This window comes from Canis lupus, chromosome 3 (assembly GCF_048164855.1).
Source record: "Canis lupus baileyi chromosome 3, mCanLup2.hap1, whole genome shotgun sequence".
Taxonomy (NCBI): Eukaryota; Metazoa; Chordata; class Mammalia; order Carnivora; family Canidae; genus Canis; species Canis lupus.
Genome location: NC_132840.1, coordinates 46,570,848 through 46,592,768, shown reverse-complemented (window position 1 = coordinate 46,592,768; position 21,921 = coordinate 46,570,848). Strand labels below are relative to the sequence as shown.

At 50.7% G+C, this 21,921-nt stretch overlaps 2 protein-coding genes across 10 annotated transcripts in view; one reads left to right on the top strand and one right to left on the bottom strand.

The window, feature by feature from the left end:
- Positions 1-18,804, top strand: part of TNFRSF13B (TNF receptor superfamily member 13B) — a 34,134-nt gene extending 15,330 nt beyond the window's left edge. For 2 of the 4 annotated variants that reach the window (XM_072820807.1, XM_072820809.1), the window contains 5 exons: positions 4,375-4,512; positions 7,917-8,156; positions 17,266-17,442; positions 17,926-18,192; positions 18,351-18,804. In XM_072820807.1, coding sequence (XP_072676908.1) covers positions 4,375-4,512; positions 7,917-8,156; positions 17,266-17,442; positions 17,926-18,179 — 809 coding nt within the window. In that variant the 3' untranslated portion in view covers positions 18,180-18,192; positions 18,351-18,804. Of the gene's footprint in view, positions 1-1,130; positions 1,177-4,374; positions 4,513-7,916; positions 8,157-17,265; positions 17,443-17,925; positions 18,193-18,350 lie in introns of those variants that run through there. The other 2 variants (XM_072820808.1, XM_072820810.1) reach the window with 2 other exon arrangements.
- Positions 1-21,921, bottom strand: part of USP22 (ubiquitin specific peptidase 22) — a 92,114-nt gene that overhangs the window by 16,745 nt on the left and 53,448 nt on the right. The window contains exon 14 of one of the 6 annotated variants that reach the window (XM_072820803.1): positions 706-8,841. The exons of 1 other annotated variant lie outside the window; for it this stretch is intronic. The gene's annotated coding sequence lies outside the window, so the exon portion shown is untranslated. Of the gene's footprint in view, positions 1-705; positions 8,842-13,606; positions 14,121-19,100; positions 19,557-21,921 lie in introns of those variants that run through there. 4 more of the 6 variants (XM_072820802.1, XM_072820799.1, XM_072820800.1 and 1 more) reach the window with 4 other exon arrangements.

Here is a 21,921-nt window from a genome sequence, read left to right as displayed (position 1 = left end):
CATGCCCTGGGCCAAATGCAGGCCTGAGCCACCCAGGGATCCCATTTTTAAAAATTTCTGCATCTCCGATAACATAATTCAATTGTTTCATCTTCAGGTTCACTGATCCTTTCTTCTGCCTTAGCAAATCTGCCATTGAACCCCTTTAGTAAGTTTTTTTTTTTTCCTTTCAGTTATTGGACTTTACAATTCCAGAATTTGTGTTTGTTTCTATTTCTGAGTAGACTATTTTTTAGAGCAGTTTTGGGTTCACAGAAAAATAGAGTGGGAAATACAGAGAATTTATACCTCATACCTCCAAACATGCACAGCCTCCTATACTATCAACATCCTGTACTAAAGTGGTACATTTGTTACCACTGATGAATCTACAGTAATGCATCATTATCACACAAAGTCCATAAGTTTGTACTAACATTTACTTTTAGTATTGTGTATTCTATAGTATTTCACAAATAAATATAAGTACATGTATCCACCATGGTAGTATCAAACAGAATACTTTCAGTGCTATATAAAGTCCCCTCCTTTATCTCTCCCACCCCAAACCCCCAACAATCACTCATCTTTCTACTGTTTCTGTAGGTCTGCCTTTTCTAGAATATCATATAGCTAGAATCACACAGTAGCCTTTTGGGCTTGGCTTCTTTTAGCTACTAATATGCATTTAAGATTCTTTCATGTGTTTTCATGGCTGATAATTCATTTCTTTTTAGTGATGAGTAAATTCCACTGTTTGGATGTACTATAGTTTATTTATCCATTTACCTACTTTCTTCCAAGTTTTGGTTTCTTTTTTTTTTCTACAACCTCTATCTCTTTATTCATATTCTTATACATCATTCATGCTTTGTTTTTCTGATTTCCTTTAGTTCTTTGTCCATGATTTTCTTTAGCTCATGGAACATATTTAAGATAGTTAATTTAACATTTTTGACTAATGTTTCCAATGTCTAGACTCTCTCACGGATAATTTCTGTCAAATTCTTTTTTTCTGTGAATGTGTGATGCATATTTTTCTGTTTTTTAAAAATATATTTTGTAAGGTTTTTGAGAACTGAACATTTTGAGCATCACGTTGTAGTAATTCTAATTTTCCCATTCCTCAGGGATTTCTGTATCTTGCTTGTTGGTTGCTGCAGTCCATGTGTGGCTTTTCCAAACCATTTTTGCAAAGTAGGTATTTATTCTGTGTGTTCACTGAAGTTTCTGTTCCTTTATCTCTGCACTCAGCCAGTGACCTGAAAAAGACTCCCTTAAATGTCTGGCTCCCAAGAGTGGAGGAGAGTGCTGCCCCTTTAAGTCCCCTGGAAGTCACTTCAGCTGTTGGCAGTTGAAACAATGGCCACCAACCTGTGTGCTAGCCCCTCACTGATCTAAGAGCAGCAAACAGCAGTCAGAATCTACAATCTCAATATTTGTAGAACAAGGTCCTTATTGCCCATCTAGGGGACCAGCAATATGAGCAACTCTGCCCCACCCCACCCCCCGCCACTGCATACGTGAGGAATGGTAGCCACCACCATGAAATAGGCTGAAATGCACCAAAATTTCAAAAATTCACCAGTCTCTTCATCCAGCTCTTTCCTGGATAAGTTCAGAGTTCCAAAACAGTTACTTCAAGATGGTTGCTGCCAGCTTGATAGCTGTTAGGTGGAAAAGCAGATTACTAGAGCTTCTACTCTACCATCTTCCTGGACATTGCTCTCACATCCCAGTTTTGATTTGAGATGTCCATTGACGTCCTCACAAAACTCTGTGGATAACCTGCTTATTGTCAAAAAAGATTTTAGAATCTGCTCTTAATTTCTGGTTCCCCTAAATTCTATGATGATGGGTCATGGCTTGAGATTTTATTATATCAGACATCTGACTGGCTCTTTGAATCTGGAAGCTATGTCTTTGAAATCTGTTTTCTCTAGAATTCCCATTAGTTCAACCTTTGAACCTCTTGAAATAATTCCATAATTTTCATGTCTTTTCTCTCCCTATTGTCTCTCTTGGCTCCCAGTATGTTCTTTCTGCTTGTTTTGTTTGAGTTCTCTTTCAGATCAGGTGGCTCTTGATTCACAGCTCAGACTGAGGCAGAAAGAGCTGATTGGAAGTTCTGGGTAAACAAACAGGGCCGTTAATAAAGCAGCTTTGCTGTCAGATGGTCAAGGAGCAAACTTGATCATTTTCTTGAGAGAATCTCCCAGTCAGTGCCTTTAGGCCTCTTCCTTTGGATCAGTTTTCTCAGAATCTGCTGATTTCCTGCTGGCTGCAGGATGGGGAAGGAGACATTCTTAAAAACCTGGCCACAGCACTCCTCAGGTTGTGTTTTGGGGAGAGTGGACCTTATGGCTACCCTCAGCTGTGTCTCAGAAGACCCCCAAACTTTTGCTTGGTTTTTCCAGAGGCCATTACATGCTTGGGATGGGATTTACCTGGGGTCAGGCCCTCTTTGTATAAATTTCCAACCAGTCTTTCTTCCATTGTCTTGCCTTGCCATTCCCCACTGTCATTAAACTTGGTACCTCCAATTCCAGAGACTTCCTGGAGTTCTGTGGCTCAAATCAGCTTCCTTGTCCCTGAGACCTTTAACTAAAGTCAGTCATCCCAGGTCACATGCCTTCCATATTCCAAAGTATTGCTCACACCTGTCCCCTGCTGCAATAACTTTTTTCCATTCTCTTTCTCTTTGAGGACAGGTATCTTTTCTTCTCCTTTTAGTAGGGTTTCAGGAGGGAAGAAAGATAAGTCCATGTGTTTAAGCTGCTACATTAAACCAGGAGCCACTGGTCTTCTCCCAGCTTACTTTCAATGAAGAGTAAGCAAGCACCTTGCAAAATGTTTAAAAGGAGACATTTGGGGGTATGCCTGGGTGGCTTAGTCAATTAAGCATCTGCCTTCAGCTCAGGGTACAATCTCAGGGTCCTGATATCTGGCTCTTTGTCCTCCCTGATCAACGGGGGGCCTGCTTCTCCCTCTCCCCCACTTGTGTTCTCTTGCTCACTTGCTCTCTCAAATAAATAAATAAATCCATTAAAATATTGAAAAACTGGGCAGCCTGGGTGGCTCAGCGGTTTAGCGCCGACTTCAGCCCAAGGTGTGATCTTAGAGACCCAGGATCTAGTCCCACGTTGGGCTCCCTGTATGGAGCCTGCTTCTCCCTCTGCCTGTGTCTGTGTCTCTCAATCTCTCTCTGTGTCTCTCATGAATAAATAAATAAATAAAATATTTTTTAAAAATTGAAAAATTAAAAACTTCCGTCACATGAAGTTAAACTTTAAAAAAAAAAACAAAGGAAACATTTTTGGTGAAGCAAGTATCATGAAATCAGGCAGAAAATTATAGAAAAAGTGATGCATTCATATAAAGGAAGACTTAGCATACAAAACAAATGACTGATGGAGCCTCAACTGAGATGTGTTTCAGATATCTTGTGGCGCCAACAAAACAGGACACAAAGGTTCAAGAATGGGCAATAGTAACAACCGACAGTGATAAAAATCAGAGTACAAGTTACCTCTGGAAGTATTGGATGGGGAGGAGACCCAAGGGAGTCTTCAGGGTGCAAAAAATATCTATACCTTATACCTTGATGTGGGCTGTAGTGACACAGGTATATACATATGGAAAAATACATCAAGCTGCATACTTCAGATTTGTGCACTTTACACACATCATTGAGTGTGTCTCGTACTTCAGTAAAAAAGAAAAAATGGAAGAAAAGGACATTTATTGAATGCTTGCTGTACGCTAGCCACTGGCTAGATATGCTTTTCTTTTTCTTCACTTAATGAGCACCTACTATGTCCTGGGCACTATCTAGGTTCTGAGGACCCAGCAGTGAACAAAAAAATTAGAGTACTTGCCTGCATGATGCTCACAGATAATGGGGGAGACAGCATCCAATAGTCACAGTTATAAAAGTGAAGTGAAAGCGGTGACAAGTGAAGGACACATCACTGCACAGAAGAAGTGGTGTGTCTTAATCTGGGAAAGAGAATCAGGCTTTTCTGAGGAAATGAAATTGAAACAGTGATCTAAAGGATCAGGAGAAAATAGCCAGCAGAAGGGCAGGGAAGAAGAGCATTTTATGCAAAGGTACTGTGGTAGAAAGAACCACAGTAGGCAAAGAACAGGGCTGAGCAGGGCACAGGTAATCTGAGAGAGGGAGCCTCGAACAGCCATTTCACAAATACAGAAACTGAGGCTCGAGGGAATGAGGTGGCTGCCCCAGGCCCCCAGCAGATGCAGCTGGGGTTGGAAGCTAGCTTTGTCCGGTTCCTCCTCTGCTTGCTGAGACAAAGTAGAATGTGAGTGGGAGAGGCTATCTGTGTTCTGACCCGTAGCAGGGTGCCAGCTGCCCTCATGCTCCCTGCCTCTCAGCTCCACAGGGCCTGCGGATGGGGATGGCCATGGAGCCCTGCCCTGAAGAACAGTACTGGGATCCCCTGCTGAACATGTGCCTCTCTTGCAAATCCATCTGCAGCCATCAGATTCCTCGTACCTGTGCAGCATTCTGCAGTGAGTTCTGGGGCCTGAGCCCCATGGGCTGGATCACCCCTTCCTTCCCTCTAGAGGTCCCCCAGGCCCTATTGCGCTTGGGTGGCTGAGAAGGAGATGGTAGAAGGAGATGTAGAACATGGCACCTCTTTACCCCTCAATCTTTCTGCTCTGGCTACACTAGCCTCCTTGCAGTTTCTTGAACATGCTGTGGGGTTTTTTTTCTGCCTCAGGGCCTTTGCACATGTTGTACCCTATGCTTGGAATGCATTTCCCTGTTATTCTTCCCTCAGCTCCCTCTTACTCAACCTTCAGGTCTGAGGCCAAATGTCAGAAGTCTTACCTACCTGTCCAATAGAAATGAGGCCCTCCTTTGTTTTCCTCTGTTCTGACTTTCTTTTGAAATTTTTTATTATAGGAATTATTGCAGAAAGGATAGCATAATAAATCCATTTCTGCCAATCATCAGCTTTAAAAATCTGCTGTTTTATTCCCCAACCATTTTTTTGCTGGTATAGTGTAAAGTAAATCCAAGAATTCATATAATTTTACCTGTAAATACTAGATCATGAAGAGCCTTCAAAATACAACCTTTATCTCTTATCATCCCCGGCAATAATTCCTTAACACCCTCTGTATTCAGGCTATATCCAATTTTCTCTGATTGTCTTGAAAAAGATATTTTGTCTACTGTTCTTTTTTCATAACTTATTCTTTTCCTTGATGGAACTTCCCATGATTTGCGTAACGTTCTTTTGTGTGCATTTGTTTCATGTCTGTCTTGACCCTTTGGACCGCAAGTTCCTTTCCTTATTTGAATCTTGCACAATGCCTGACACATAGTGAGTGATTCATCAATACTGATTGAGTGGAGTTCAGAGAGGCTGAGTGACTTGCCCAAGCTCACACAGTGTAACAGTGGATTTAAACCAGGACTCTCTGACTTCAAAACCGTGACTCCGAACCACTATCCATTAATGAAGTGGAATACTTGTTGTATCACTCCACATATATTCATGGAACTCTCCAGCCCCTTGAAAATGGGAAACTGACATGATCCTTCAAGAGGGTCATCGTCTAATGGAAGAAATAAATACATTTCAACAGAGAAGGATAAAGTGCCATAAAATGCTACAATTGGGAGAGACCACCTATGGCTAATGGGTTAGGGAACAGGGAAGTGTTCCTGGAGTAAATGCCACCTGAGATAAATTGTTAAGAGTTGGCAGTCAGATGGTGGGAGGTGGCGGGGAGGATACTCTGGAAGGAGGACCCGTGTGGATGAAGGCATGGACATAGAAAAACACAGTAGGGAGTACCAAGGCCCAGAGGGGAAGTTTTTGAGGTTGGGTAGTGAGAGTTGGTGGGTCTAGGGAGCTCAGACACCACCTGCAACAGCCACAATGGGGGCCTGAGGAGGGGAGGAGGTCATACATAAAACCCTAGGAACACCACTGCTGTCCTGTCAACTCCGTCCCATGAGTGGCACATCTGGCTTAGTGGAATCCCCGGGCAGAGCCAGGGCAAGAAGAGGTCATTGATCCCATCTGAGTCTTCCCTCAGGTCCCAGTTTCACCATCTTCCTGGTCTTTTCCTTTACTCTTTCAAGGACGTAAGAGTTGGTGTGTTTGTGTTGCAAAAAGGCACAAATGAATATTTTACTTAAACTTTCCATTAACCCAGCATTTATTTATTATGCATCAGGCATTATGCCAGGAACCTCAAATCCTCATGGCAACTTTAAGAAGTCAATATCAGGGCAGCCCCGGTGGCGCAGCGGTTTGGCGCCACCTGCAACCTGGGGTGTGATCGTGGGGACCCGGGATCGAGTCCCACGTCGGGCTCCCTGCATGGAGCCTGCTTCTCCCTCTGCCTGTGTCTCTGCCTCTCTCTCTCTCTGTGTCTATGAATAAATAAATAAAATCTTAAAAAAAAAAGAAGTCAATATCATTATTACCTCTGTCTTGGAAATGAGGAAACTGAGGCATGGAAACTCTACAACCTGCAAGGGTAGACTAAGGATGCTCTCAAATCTGATTGGCCTTGAAGCCTGTGTTCTTACCTGCTATCTTTCACTACCTCTGAAATGTGCCCTTAAAATCTCCAGTGTGAGTCACATTTTCATATAAATAGAATCTTAGCTTAAAGATAAGGGAGGGGATCCCCGGGTGGCTCAGAGGTTTAGCGCCTGCCTTTTGGCCCGGGGCGTGATCCTGGAGTCCCGTGATCGAGTCCCACGTCGGGCTCCTGGCATGGAGCCTGCTTCTCCCTCTGCCTGTGTCTCTGCCTCTCTCTCTCTCTCTCTGTCTATCATAAATTAATAAATAAATCTTAAAAAAAAAAAAGATAAGGGAAACCTGCCCTGTGAAAGTATAGATTTCTGTTTTGCACTCAAAATTGCTCTTTTAAAGCAAGCGTGATTCATTTCTTTAGTTTGCTTGGCTTCTGCATTTTGGCACTGATGGCTGTTTAGGTTCTTATAATTCTCATTCATTAAGACAGAAGAAACATGAGTGCCCGGGTAGCTCAGTCAGTAAAGCATCTGCCTTCAGCTCAGGTTGTGATCCCCGGGTCCTGGGATTGAGTCCTGCATGGGGCTCCCTGTTCAGCAAGGCACCTCTGCTTTTCCCTCTCTCTCTGCCCCTTCCACCTGCACTTGATCTTGCTCTCTTTTTCAAATAAATCAATAAAAAGGCTTAAAAATACAGAAGAAACACTATTATTTTGAGCTTTCCCATTTTCTTTCCAGCCTCCTCCCTCAACCTGCTGAGGTGGTTTCTAGCTTCCTTCTCCAATCCTTATGTTAATAAGAAATATGTTTCTCCTTTATGAAGTTTGAAAAGTGCAATGAAGAACTTAATGAAAATGAAGAACTTAATGTAATAACCTAGATTTCAATTTTGAAAGATAACTGGAAAATTCTTATATGCTTAGAAACTAAGAAATGCACTTTCAAGTAATCCATAGTTCGGAGACGAAGTAATAATGAAAACTGAAAACATTGAAAGTAGATACAGGAAAAATACTACGTGTCAAATTATATACTGCAGAGATGCCTGGGTGGCTCAGTGGTTGAGCATCTGCCTTTGACTCAGGGTGTGATCCCAGGGTCCAGGGCTCGAGTCCCACATCGGGCTCCTTGCATGGAGCCTGCTTCTCCCTCTGCCTGTGTCTCTGCCTCTCTCTGTGTGTCTCATGAATAAATAAATAATATCTTTTTTTTTTAATGTATACATTGCAGCTAAAATAGAACTTAGAGGACAATGTATAGCCTTCCATTTACATATTGGGAAAGGAGTTGCACTACTCTGGAATTGCTTTTGGGGAATTGAATCATAATTTTTGTAAACTGTGATGCCCTTGAAGGCCAACTTCACAGGGCCTGCAGGTCTTCCCCAGTAGCATCACTCATTTCTGTCTCCTAGAGTCACTCAGTTGCCGCAAGGAGGAAGGCAGCTACTATGACCAGCTCCTGAGGAACTGCATCAGCTGTGCCTCCATCTGCGGACGTCACCCCAAGCAATGCACATATTTCTGTGAGAACAAGTTCAGGAGCCACGTGAACCTCCCACCAGAGCTCAGGAGACAGCGACCTGGGGAAGCTGAAACCAGGTCAGACAACTTGGGAAGGTACCAGGGAACAGAGCACAGAGGCTCGGAGGCAGGTAAGCTCCCCCCCTCCTCCCAGGTCGGCTGGCATAGTGTCTGAGGATCCCAGCGGGTGGAATGCGGAGTGCCAGGCATAAATAACAATGGTCTGCAAAACAGGAAGTCCAGAGTCCAGGCAAATGGCCAGAAGGCAGGGGAGGGTCATTTCAGGATAGAAAAAAATTTTAAGCAAAATATCTAGACGTCTGTGGGCCCAAAGGATGCAGGAGGAAAAAAGGTCTGATCATTGAGAGCTTATAACAGAGGCTAAATGAGTTCTGAAAACACAGATCTGAAAATAACCAGCAGAGCTAACCTCGTGAGCAAGATCTCTGATTCCATTTAAAGACAATGGGGACTTCCTAAGAATGAGAAGGAAAGAAGTATTACAAAACGATTGATAGTAGGGATTGGCCACTTGGGACATAATGAGAAGGGTCCCTTGAACTGGGCATCTACTAAGTGTGGAGCATTGAAAGTGTCTAATTATCCTCCCAGAAAACAGCTCTTAGCTTACCTACCCTGCTCTGTGGTGTCAGAAAGGATGGGACAGGAATGCCATGTAGATCAATAAACACTTGCCTTAGTTACACTGCTCTCAGTCTATCAGTGGAGAGACAAGAAGCCCGAAGCTCCTGGAGCTATGACTGGTTTCTTTCCTCTGTTGTGACTTTCTTCACTTCATTTCCATGGCTCCAGATCCTAGTGCCAAGATACCAAAGGGAGGGAAGGTATCATGTGCCCTGATAATAGAAGTTGCCCATCCCCAAATTCTACTTGGTTAGACTGTGGTCTTTTACTCCTTTCTGTTCTCTTGTCAGTAAGTGGTTGCTGTGTAACAAACAGTCCCAAAAAATCAGTGGCTTATAATTCTCATGTGTCTGGGTTTGGGCTGGGGTCAGCTGGGTTCAGTTGGCTCAGCTAGAGGTGGCTCTGCACCATGTGTCTCTTATCCTATTCCTGGGACCAGCAGACTGACAAGGCATGTCCCTCTCATGATGGCAGAAGTGTAAGAGGTAGAAACACAAAGCTTGCTGTCACTAGGCTGGGGACATGCACTACATCCTCACTGCTGAATCGCAAAGCCAATCAGATTCAACAGAGGCTACCTTTTGGTGGGAGGAGATATAGAGAACTTGTAGCCATGGTGAGTTTGTGGCTGATTTTAATCTAGCACAGCCTCTCTCTCCTGAGAACTGTAGATTAACATGCAGAAGGGCATGGATACGAGAGGGAGTGATGTACAGAATCAGGAAGTAGGGCTGGGGGTGGGGGCAGACCTGCTCCTCCAGCATCTGGTGACCATGTTTGTCCAACCTACACTTGGCGATGTCTTTGGATTCTTCCAGCCAAAAACCTAGAACTTTCCCATCTTTGATGCATTAAGGTTCCCTTCAGATCAATTCTGCCATTTTGCAGATCGAGAAACTGAGCCTCAAAATTCAGAGTGATTTCTGAGAGTCGTACAATGAGTGCATGAGCAATGCTGAGCTGGGATTCAGGCCAGGTCTATGGGTGCCAAAGTGTATCCACTTTGCAAGATCAAAAATCCCAGAGTGGCATTCATGGGACTGTCACTTCCTGAGCGTCACCTGCCGCCCGTGGGACATGATTAGCTATTCTTGTTTGTGACTCCCCACCAAGCCTCATCCCTGGAGGGCACTGGGTAGAATCTGGGAGCCTCATCTTGGCTCCAGGGATAGATTCCTCAGGATGTGCGGATGAGGGTGTGTGAGAGCATGGTGGGGAGCCAGTGGGGTCAACATGACAGGTCATGCCCGAGCCTGCAGCGTTAGCTGTCCCATTCGTACTATGGCAGAGCCGAGGAGACCACATGCCCTCGCAGGGACTCGGTGGCTTAATGACCGTCTTGCTGTGGCCTTAATGACTGGAGGTTTGGGTCCGTTCTGGTCTCCTCTGACATGTGGGTGTGCTGGTGGGGCCGGAGCTGGGCTTGGGGGATGATGAGCAGGAAGTAGCAGGGCCCACACTGGGAAGGCTAGTTGTGCACCTGTCTGAGAGCATGGACTGGAGGATGCCATGTGGCCAGGCTGCCTCTGGCTGCAGCCAGCGGTGGAGCCAATGTGATCCCATCTCTCTGGGAGCTCCCCCAAGCCTGCCATCCCCCCTGCTAAGTCCCCATCCCTGCCAGGCCCCACCTCCAGCCTTCTCTACGTCTCTTGTGCAGTCTTTCCAGATCATCATTCCTTCGTTTGACACATCGCTGTGAGGCTTTGCTGTGCATGGGTGAGTTGGCAAGAGCAAGGCAGATCCTGTCCCTAACCCCATAGAAGTCACAGTCCAATGGGAGAGACAGACAATAGACAAGACTCAGGCAACAATGAATTCATCTCCGTGCATGGTGGCAATGTCACCCACCAGGGGTGCGATGGGGGCAAGGCAGGTAGTCTTCTCTGAGGAGGGGCTTTCAAGGAGGACTAGAGCGATGCTGGAGGCCGTGGAGCCAGACCCCAGTTGCATCCCTCACCAACTGTGGGGCCTTGAGCAAGTTACTTAACCTCTCTGAGCCTTGGTTCTGTGAGAATGAGGTCATACATCTTCACGGAGTCATTGTGAAGATTACAAGAGAACGGTCATCAGGATCGATGAGTGCCCACCAAGCACATGGCAACTGCTCATTTAAAAAGAAAAACGTGTGTTTAAGAGACAAAGTGGAGGGAGAGTATTCCAGGCAGAGGGAACAGCAATGCTGTACAGATGCTCAGTAGTAAAGTTGCTGTGCCGTGAAGAGGATCTCTGCTAGAAGGGAAATCCGAGGAGAATGACACTTCATCTCTGCATCAGAGGCTCCCAGCCTGATGGCAGGGACCGCAGAGGCAGGAGGGACCCCCACCAGAAAGTGTGGCTGCTTTGAATGTTGAGATTGATGATACCACCCACTGGCCTTGAGGGTATAGAAGTCTCGTGGTCCACATAGTGAGGCATTCAAGGGAGCAAGCTGGACAGCTGACATGATGAAGGAGCCCTGGCTGGGGTTTCATTGTGGGCAGGGGTGGCCAGGTGACAGTTCCCATGTGCAGGGGGACATGTAGGGTTGGCATCTGCCACTGGCACTGAGGGCGGGAGCCCCTCGATTTTCCTGTCAGCTGGCCCGGTGTGGTGCAGAGTGTGGAGCTCGGAACATCAACATACGGGGTCCTGCTGCTAGCTCAGGGACACTCTCGGAGGGCTCAGCAAGGTGGAGGGAATGTCCCCTCTCCCTGAGCAGATGGCACGGCCAGGGGCTGCTCGGCTTCTAGGGAAAGGCAGGTGGGCACTGGGCTCAAGGGTGGAGGGAACAGAGGAGCACCCAGGGCCCTGGGGGAGGATCAGACACTCGATGACAGAGGGTCCTATCTGCCAGGCTGGGGACACTGCCGCATTCCTGGAGGCAGGGCAGCCACAGGCCCAGAGCGTGGGGACTAGGCTGCAGGGAGATCCCCCGGGGCCCCTGGAGGGTGGACCCTGGCGAAGGCAGAAGGGACCCCGAGAGGCTGTTTGGGCTGTTGACAAGGGCCTGGATCGTCCTCGAGGGGCGGTGCAATGGCGCGGGCTGGGGGGCGACGGAAGGGCCCTCAGGTCCGGACCGGGGTGGAGGCGTCGAGCACGGCAAGCTGCTCGGGCTCTGGGACGACCCGGCACCGGGGAGCCAGGCTGCGAAGCATTTTAAAGCGCATCAAGCAAAGCACATAGGGTTACGGAGACGCCAATGATGTCGAGACACTATTCACGATAGCATCTCGAAATACTAAATGAAATCACACGTTAAATCAAAATATTACCGCGGTGTTGCACAAATCAGAACGAACCTGTGCGCCTCCAGCAACGCGGCCGATGGCCAGGCGGAGCGGCGGGCTGGATGCGGACAGCGGGTCCAGACCACGCTAAGCTCAGAGGCGGCGCAGGCTGCTGAAGCCACGGCGCGGGGTGCAGAGATACCCCGGGTTCCGCAATGGACAAAGCCACACTCCTGCTCATACCACGTGGGGCTGCAGCCTCCACGTGCAGCGGAAGCAAAGGCTAAATCTCAGGGGCCATCGGTGGGGTTAACGACGTGTTTTTCTCATCCACGTCCACGGAACCCCCAGACTCTCCACGGGCCCCCGGGGTCCAGGTTAAGTGCTCTGGGCGTGTTGGCAGCAGGGCGCTATGCCAGCCTGCCAGCACCTGGATTCCAGCCCACCTCCCTGGGAGACCCGGAGAAGCTTCTGGACCACCTGTGCCTAACAGTCCCCACCTGCAATGATGATAAATGCACCGACCTCCCGGGGCTCTCTGGAGGCCTCCATGGCTCTGATCTGGGGGCACAGACCTGGTTGGGTGGGAAAAGCACAATGTGGGTCCCTTCCTGGGCCGGCTGCATTAGTGTCCTGTGGCTGCTCTGAAACTGGGGCACACATGTCCTCTCTCGCTGTTCTGGAGGCTGGAAGGTTGATACTCGAGGGGCTGGCAGGGCTGTGCTCCCTCCAAGGCTCCAGGGGAGGCTCTTTCCTTGCCCCTTCCCGCTGCTGGCGCCCTGAGGCAGCCTTCCCTCAGTCCCTGCCTCCGTCCTCATGGTCCTCATGCGGCCTCACTGTGCGACCGTCCTTTCTCCTCTTATAGGGGCACCTGTCACTGAATTTAGGGCTCACCCATATCCAGATGACCTCTTCTTGAGGTCAACTGAATTACACAAACTTTCTTCTTTCCAAATAAGGTCACAGTTGCAGGTTCCGAGGGGGCATCTCTTTGGGGGGATGGAAGGAATCAGGGTTGTGGGGAGGGAGCTGGAAGGAGGCTTGGTCCCTCCTTCCTACAGACAACCCTCCCTGGCTGAGCAGTGGAGGAGTGGGGACACTTGGGGATGAGCAGCAGCATCAGCCCCCCAGGCCTACCTGCCTCGTATACATTTATTTGCACCACCTTGCAGATGCCAAGCAATGCTGGCAGGAATCCCATTCCCCATTTTACAGAGAAAATTGAGGGCTGAGGAAGCTGAGGGCAGTGTCCAAAGCCACATTCAACTCAAGCAGTTGTGGCTGCAGGGCTCTCGGCTCCATCCATCTGAGGCCGTGCCACCTGGGTCCCCGGTCCACAGAGGCCGCTTTGCTCTGCCCCTACGTGACGAGCCATAACATTGACCACCTGGCCACCGGAGCCGGAGCCGGGGACCGCAGCAGTCTGGGGAAATTCTATTTTTAGATGTGAGAAGGCTTAGAAGGCAGTAAAACAAAACAAAACAAAAACAAAAACCCGCTTGGAAATAAACTGCCCCAGCGGAGGGCCAGCCTGGCTCCGGCGGCCAGAAGCTGTGTGTGGTGCCCTCTGCAGGTGGTTCTCGGGACCTGCACCTCCAGGGGCTGTGTCCTCAGGACTGTATTTCAGGACCAGAACAGAGAATGCATCCCTTTTACCCATGATAACTTTGCTTTTTTTTTTTTTTTTTTTTTTTTTAATTCATAGAGACACACACACACACAGAGAGAGGCAGAGACACAGGGAGAGGGAGAAGCAGGCACCATTCAGAGAGCCTGACGTGGGACCCGATCCAGGGTCTCCAGGATCACGCCCTGGGCTGCAGGTGGCGCTAAACCGCTGGGCCACTGGGGCTGCCCCCACGATAACTTTGACTGTGTCCCTTTGCTCCCGGGGTCAGCAGAGAGGGAAGGACGGGGCAAGGCCTCTCTGCCCTGTGGGGGTTGGGGCACTGAGGGCCAAGAGAAGGCAACTTCTGAGGTCGTGACTCAAGAGACCTTCGTGATTGAACATAGGAGGGCAGAGAAGGGCACACACACACCCTCCACCCCAGGAGCGTCTTGGTGCTCCCAGCTGCCAGACGCAGGGCCAGGCCCCATTCAGGTGGTACAGAAAGAAGCAGGGGACGGCTCTCCCGTTCATGGGACCTCCAGCTGCTGGGACTCTATGACTTCCTTGGCCTTCTGGTCGGCCTTTACAAGGCCCTTTGGACATGTGGGAGACCAGAGCAGCTTCGAGTCCTTTCTCTGTTTTGAATAGATGACACACATACAAATCATTTAGAAAAGAAAAGGAAGAGGGGCGCCGAGGAGGCTGTTGGTTGAGTGTCCGACTCTTGGTCTCAGTTCAGGTCTTTGAGATCGAGCCCCATGTCGGGCTCTATACTGGGCATGGGACCTACCTTCCCACATTTCCTCATCTAGGGCACATCTTCAGCTTCTTATGTGGTTCACACCGCTGCTGGCATCCAAAGTGCTCACCTCCTGCTTTTGCTGCATACCTCTTGGGGATTGGGCCATTTTAGGACGACCCAGGCTGCGGCTCTGAACAAAGCTCCAGCAAACCCTGTGTCTGTGTGGGTGGGATGTGGCCCTGGAAGTGAAGTTGGGGAATCCACGGGAATCGGGAAAGGGTGTTCCCCATGTTGGTAGATGGTGCCAAATGGCCCTCAAACTTCTCCCCCTAGCACTACCACTAAACGAGGTGCTCTTGTGAGATAGATGGGACACCTGTACTTTTAACCTGTGCTTCCCTTCCTCGTTCGGGGGCTCTGAAGCATGTACTAGGGACAAGTCACCAGCAGGTCCGCGGGAAGCCGCAGATCGCTGCTTCTGGCCGAGGGGTGAAGAGCAGTGGGGACTAGCCCCTCACTCCCTCAGGAGCACAATCTCCATGCTGTTTGTCTACTGCAGCCTCCAAAAGCCACCAAAAACTTAGTGGCCTACAAATAACCCCTTCATTATCTTGCAGGGTTCTGTGGGTTCCTGGGCTCAGCTGGGCAGGTCTGGTGTCCACTTGGGGTTTGTGTGCAGCCGCAGGCAGGTGGTGGGAGGATGGAGTCACTTGGAGGCTTGGCTCCAAGTGGGAGGCTGGGCTGACCGGGCCACGCTCCTCCCCACGTGACCTCTCCCTGGGCAGAAGCCAGGGCTGCCAGGCCTTCGGAGGGCTCAGACCAGGACGGGCACAGAGGGCGCTGCTGCCTCCCACTGGCTGCAGGGAGGCCCAGCCCAGCCATTTTGAAGGGAGGCTACGAATGGGAGGCGGTTCTTTGGGGACCATCTGGGAATACGTGCTGCCAGGTTTGGGTGTTAGAATTCGTGCTGAGAACATCTGAACTATGCAGCTGTTTAGACTCTCCTTGAATCTACGTGGCAGTTCATTTGTACCCAGCAATCTGGCGGCCAGGCATTCCAGCTCTGACGTGAATGAAGGCTGCTGGCCTCTCCCCTGTGGATTCAGTGATCTGATGTCATTTTGTGTCAGAGGCGAGTAGGAGCAGTAGACAGACAGAAAGACCTGGAAGTTGGGAAATGGGAACGGTTTCCTGGCTCTGCCCTCTGCCCTATGACCCTTCCCTGCTTCCTTTTTCCTCTGAGGGCCTTGGTCTCCAGATCTGTAGCACCCGAGTATAGTGGGTGTGCCCTGCTGGAGGTCCTTTGCTTCCCCCTGCCCCATGGCCTTCTTGAGCTCTGGGCAAGGGGCACAAAGGACAGCACTGCCCAGAGCCCCTGTTCTCCCTCTGTAAATGTCGGGGTGGCACCTGCCAGTTCTGTCACTTTATAAAACTCGGGATTCTGAGGCACGTGTGTAGGGAGTGGTGTCCTTCTCGTTGCCTCTGTGTGGCCAGCCCAGAACACTGGCCCAGAGCCCATCAGACCTACTCCCAGTGGCATCTGTGACCAGGAACAGTGTGACTCTGAATCGGTTTTGTCACCTGCAAAATGGAATGTAAAATGGTGCAGCCACTGCTGGACATTCCCCAAAAACTTAAACAGAGAATTACCATCTGACCCAGAGATTCCACTCCTAGGTATAACCCAAGAAAACTAAAAACATGTGTCTGCATGAAAACTTGCATGCAAATGTTCACAGCAGCACTATTCACAATAGCAAAACATGGCAACAACCCACACGTCCATCGGCAGATGAACGGCTAAACATGTTATGACCATACAATGGAGCATGATTCAGCCATAGGAAGGAGTACAGTCCTGCCACACACGACAGTGTGGATCAGCCTTGAAAACATGCTCAGCGAAAGCAGCCAGATGTAGAAGGACACAACTTGTATGATTCCATTCATATGAAATGCCCAGAATAGATATCACAGAGACAGTAGATTAGGGGCTGTCAGGGTCTGGGGCAAGGGACATTCAGAGTGACTACTAGTGAGTTCACAGGTAATGGAAACATCTCCCAATCAGATGGTGGTGACGGTTACTGAACCTCGTGAATATACTAAAACCCACTGAGTTGCTCACTTTAGAATGAAGAATTTGATGCATATGAGTTCTATCTCAATACCCAAAGGTGGAGTCATCAATCCTCCTTCCCAGGAGCAGAGGAATCACGGGGGCCACTCCCCAGAGGGCCTGCACGTAGTAACGTAGTAAGGGCTCAGGGGGTCATCCACATCATCAGTGTATTACATACATGTATTGACTCTGGCCCATCTGTCCTTCCACCTGGGGCCTAGGGGGTGCCCTGATTCCAGGGGCCAGGAAAAATTTCAAGGGGAGGGCTTTGGAGCTGAGTCTTCCTCTGGCATCCAAACCAGAGGCTCAAGACCCTGAGAAGTGGGGTGACCAGCACCCCAGTTCTCCTGGGCCCTCCTGGTTTGCTATCCCAGATTCATTAGCAACTGGACCTGTCCCACTCTCGAAGTCTGCTTCCCCAGGAAGGCCACCTCTTGGAGGAAGGCCCAGGTCAGGGCAGAGTCATCTGCCCAGGACTATTGTCTCTTCACTTATCCATCCACCTCTGGTACTGGCCCGATCTAGGTCCTATGGGAAAGAGCAGATGGCACACAGAGCCAGCTCCAGAGGTGTCCAGCTCTGAGCTCTTAGAAGAAGTTGCTACCAGCCTGGGGTAGAGGGGGCTGATTGTCTCCAGAGTCTAGAGAAGGGTCCACACCAGGCAAGCCTGAGTGAGGCCGGGAATCAACTTCTCCAGGAGCCAGACAGGTGGACAGCATGCTGGGGCTGAGGGCTCTGCCCTCCAAGGGGGCAGGTGGATGGGACGGCCATGTGGCTTGCTTGGGCTCAATGAGGGAAAAGAAAGATTGCAGGACAAGGGGCTGCTAGCCTGCAGGGACACTTCAGAGAAGGGCCCTGGGTGGTGGAGAGCCCCTCCCAATCTCGTGCCTCACGGGAGCTTTGTGGCACCCCTCAGGGCTGAAGCTGAGCACCGAACAGTTGGCCCTGGTCTACAGCACTCTGGGGCTCTGCCTCTGTGCCATCATCTGCTGCTTCATCCTGGCGGTGGCCTGCTTCCTCAAGAGGAGAGGGGACCAATTCTCTTGCCAGCCCTCACCAGCACCATGCCGGACCCAGGCCAAGTCCTCCAAGGGTGAGCACAGATCGGGCCCTCAGACTCCCGGGGCCTGTGGGACAATCTGCTGGTCGGCCTTCTGTCCTGGCACTGGCCCTGCTTCCAAAAGGACAGCAGTTTGCCAGCCCTTCCTGACAAAGGCCTGGGGCACATCCCTGCAGTACTTTTTCTGTCTGGTGAGATCAGTTCACATCAAGACCTGAGGAAGCGTGGATGTGGGCTGCCGGCCGCCGGCTTGGCCCCGCACAGGGCTTCCGGGCTGAAACCTGGAGGAGGTGGTCCCCCTGGGGGGCCTAGGGGTGGTCGGCCAAGGGGCGAAACCTGTTCCTTCCCAGCAGAAAGGCAGCTGGCGCTGGGGAGTGGGCGAGCCGGCAGTCCGCTGACCGCGGGGAGCCCAACTGGCCGACAGCCCAGCCGGCCGCGGGTCCCCTGGGGCAGGGCAGGGCGCTGAGGACGGGCGGGGGCCAAGGCCAAGGCCATCGCCCTCCGCCCTTCCCGCAGATCACTGGATGGAAGCGGGGAGCGCCACGGGCGCGTCGCCGCCAGAGCCGGTGGAGACGTGCAGCTTCTGCTTCCCGGAGCGCAGGCAGCCCACCCAGGAGAGCGCGGGCGCGCCCGGGACCCCCGACACGGCGCCCTCGGGCCGGCGCGGGCTCCTCGGCCTCAGCGCCCCCGCTCGGCCCTGCGCGCGCGCCCCGGACCGCGGCCTCGAGGTCCTGTGCGCCCCCGCCCAGGAGGGAGGCCCCGCTGCCTGACGACGCGGGCAGGGTGAGCCTGGGGGACGGCTGGGGCGGAGGGGGAAGAGGTGGGGAGGGAGGGGAGGGTGGAGAGGGAAGGGGAGGGTTGAGACAGGGGGAGGGAAGAGAGATGCGGAGGGAGGCGGGGAACAGGTCGGTCACCGTCTTTATCCCACGTGTCCACTGCAGGTCACCACCCCTGCATACCTGCAGTGAAGTCATCCTTGCCTGCCGGACTCAGCCCCCAGGAGCCCTTCCTTAGAAATAAAACCTTCTCGGGCTGCCCACTCCTCCCTATCCCTGCTTTCGGTCGTGTCTCCCCTGCGGTGACTCTGGAGGTCCCACCTCTCCCGCTCGCCTCCCTGGGCTCAAGGCTCCACCGCAGCGCAGCCGCCTGGTTTCCGAAGACCTGCGAGTTGACGGTCCCCACCAGGCTCAGGACCCGCCGAGCTCGGTGACCGGTGCCGGTGGGAGGCAGCGAGCACACACGGGACTCTGCTGTGCGCTTTCTTTTAAGAGGGAAAGCCAAAGGATGGAGCGAAGCCAGTGTGCCTCTACAGGAGGGCTGGGCACACCTGCATTTCTTTTCTGAAACAAAGTCCCCACTGTGCCTCCTTAGGCATGGTGAAGCATGGTGCAACGTGTGTGTGTGTGTGTGTGTGTGTGCATCTGTGTGTGTGTGTGTGTGTAGTGGGCTAGGGGTGGACAGGAAGGTGCAGGCTGAGCCCAGGGCGCCAAGCTGCTCTGAGCCCGAGGCTCTTTGCCTGCCCCCCTCCCCAGGAGCCTTCTCATTTGCAGGCACCTTTGGCCTCACCTAGCTACCAACCTGCACGTCTCATGGCTTAATATTCTTTATATTAACTCCCCTTTTCTTCTAGCCCTACTTTAATCTCATGCTGAATTTTATAAGTGATAACACTAAGAATATCTGAGCATCCACACATTTTCAATGTTACCTATATTTTCTATTTGTAGTAGCATTGAAATCTATATTTCAGTGGCACTGAAAATGCATAATGATTCTTAGAAGCATTTACACAGTAAGAGAAATACACAATTGTGTAAATTAAAATGATTCATCCTGTGCCACCCAACATTACCTTGCACAGCTACGTGCACCAGAGGTTCACATAACACACTTTGGGAGGTGTAGACAGGGTGCCTGATGCTCCATCTGTCCACCCTCCAAGGGCTAACAGGCTGTCCCGGCTTCCTGAGGCAGCTGTAACAAAGTAGCACACACTGGGTAGTCTAAAGGCGAAAGTCGCTGTTCCCCACTTCTCCAGGTGTGCCATCTGGAATCAAGGTGCCAGCAGGAGCTGCTTCCTTCTGAAGGCCGCAAGGGAACCATCTGTTCAGGGCCACTATGCTTGGCCTGCATCTTCCTCTCTGTGTCTAGAGTCAAATTCTATCCTTTGTACAAGGACACCAGTCATATGGGATTAGGGCTCACCCCCACCCCTCATTTAACTTGATCACCTCAAGATTCTAAGTCCAAATAAGGTCACATTCTGGGGAACTGAGGGTTAGGGCTTTAACACATGAACTGCCGGGGGGGGGGGGGGGGGTGTGTGACAACATCATTCAGCCCATAACACAGGCCCTGCCCCAAGCCCACCTCTGCTTCATCTTTATGATAAGCAAGTTGGCTTCTAAAAAGTGTCTGCCCAAGACACGTGTCTGTGGCACAGTCAGCCCCACAGGGCAAGTGGTGACGCCCTGGCTGCAGTGTTTCCTACAGCCATGTCCTTGCCAGTAGCTGATCCTATTACAGGATTGAGACTAAAGCCCTGTAGCTGGTGTAGATGTCCCAGCGTGGTGACAAGATAATGGCACACTTGGGAACCTCACAGGTGCCGCTTAGGCGGGAAGGCTCCCTTGGAAGGTGTGCGGCTTTCTACCTCTTCTCAAGTTTTCCAGCTCTACCCATCCAAACCCAGAGACTCTAGGGGATGTTTCTGGTACTGTGGGGGCGGGGAGTCAGGGCTGCTGAAAACGTAAGGTGCTGAGTGTCCGATCCTGGCAGCCATCAGACCAAACTTATCTTGTTTTTTGTCAGTCATTTGATTGCTCTTTGGTGTGTGTGTGTGTGTGTGTGTGTGCGCATGCGTGCGCACATGCTTGCACATATGTGTTTTAATACAGGGATCTCGTTGGTAGACAGTAAATCTGAAACTCTAAATACTGTCCATTTTATACATGCTCTGGATAAAATTCTGTTGGTTCTATCTGAAGCATCTATTCTGACTCCTGCCACTTGTCACAGGCGTGGAGGCAGGCTCCTGTCACTGCTCCCCTGGGTGAGTGCACCAGCGTCCCCTGGCCTCTCTGTCACCTCCCTGTCCCCCAGCCCAGGGCTCAGCAAGCTTTGCTGAAAAGTATCAGAAAGTGAGTATCTTGGGCTTCAGGACCATTCGGTTCCTGCTACGGCTGCCGGACGGTTACTCAGCCCTGCCACTGTAGGGTCCATTCAGCCATAGACAGTATCGAGCAAGCAAGGATGGCTGTGTTGCATAAAACTACTTCTAGAAACAAGAGGCAGGCCAGATTCGAACCTCAGGCCATACTTGCCAAGCCCACCCTATTACAAATCCCTGCCTAATAGCTTCAACGTCCAGATCACTTCTGACCCTGGCTCTGTGGAGTGATTTGTCTCTCAGCAGTGCATTGTTTTCACTTGCTCACTTGTGTGTCTTGTATTCCTTTAAGGAATGCCGGATCTGTGTGGGGCAGCAGTCAGACAGAAGGAAGAGGTAGGGATGCCTGCAAATGGGCACACCTCTTCTCCTGCCAGGCTGTCAGTGTGAGCAGTCAAGTCAGCCAAGCTAGGAGCTGAGCTGGGTTTGGGTTTTGTTGTTACAGTCACCTTTTGTGCCTTGCTAGCTGCAAAGTGCCCTGGTGTTACCATGTTCTTGGTGGCAGGGGGTGGCTGGGCTGGTGATATTCCTGCTATGAACTCGGCTTTACACCTTCCCTGTGTGCCACTGCCTAAAGAGGCTCTTTCTCCATTCTTTGCTCTCTGTAGGTGGTAAGTCTACCATTACATCACTTGGTGCTGGCCCATCTGACGGGTGGCGGAGCCACCTTCCATCCTGGTGTCAGGCAGGCCATGTTCCTGGGCTGAGGGGCTGAGCCTTTTCCCGTGATGCTTCCCTCCCCTGGGAATGGACAGTTTCCTGCCCCTAGATAGAGTAGAGGGTATTTGCCTTCCTACTGCCCACAGTGGGTATATCATCTGTATCCTGAGTTCACAGCCCCTTCCCCAGCTTTGGTTTGTTGGGAAAGAAGAGTCTGGGGGGCTGTGAATACTTCCAGCAGCCAGGGCCCCACGCCTGCTCCTCTGATAGAGGCTTCCTGTGGTCCCTGCCTGGTGCCTGGTTTTTATGAGGTCCAGTGGAAGTCTGTGGAGAAGCACCTGCAAGTGGGTATCAACTCCACTTGTTTGACTTTCCCAGAAGTTCTGTGCTCTCATGCAAGCCTTCAAATCATGGGAGGACTTGCTCTTGCCCATTTTCATGGCAGCTTTGCCTTCTTCCTTGCACTTGGCCACAGGTGGCCACTGTTCATGTCCCCTCTCTCCTTGGAGGCACCTGCCTTCCTTAGACTCCAGGCTAGTCGGTTGCCCTGCAACTTTAGCTCACAGATGGGCTCAGAGAAGATATAGTTTTGTGGATTATCCAGCTATATTATCATTTGGGAAGGAGTGGCCTTCTCTCTGGCTTTCTCCTTCCTAGGTGGCCTTGGAAGCCAGGGTGATCTT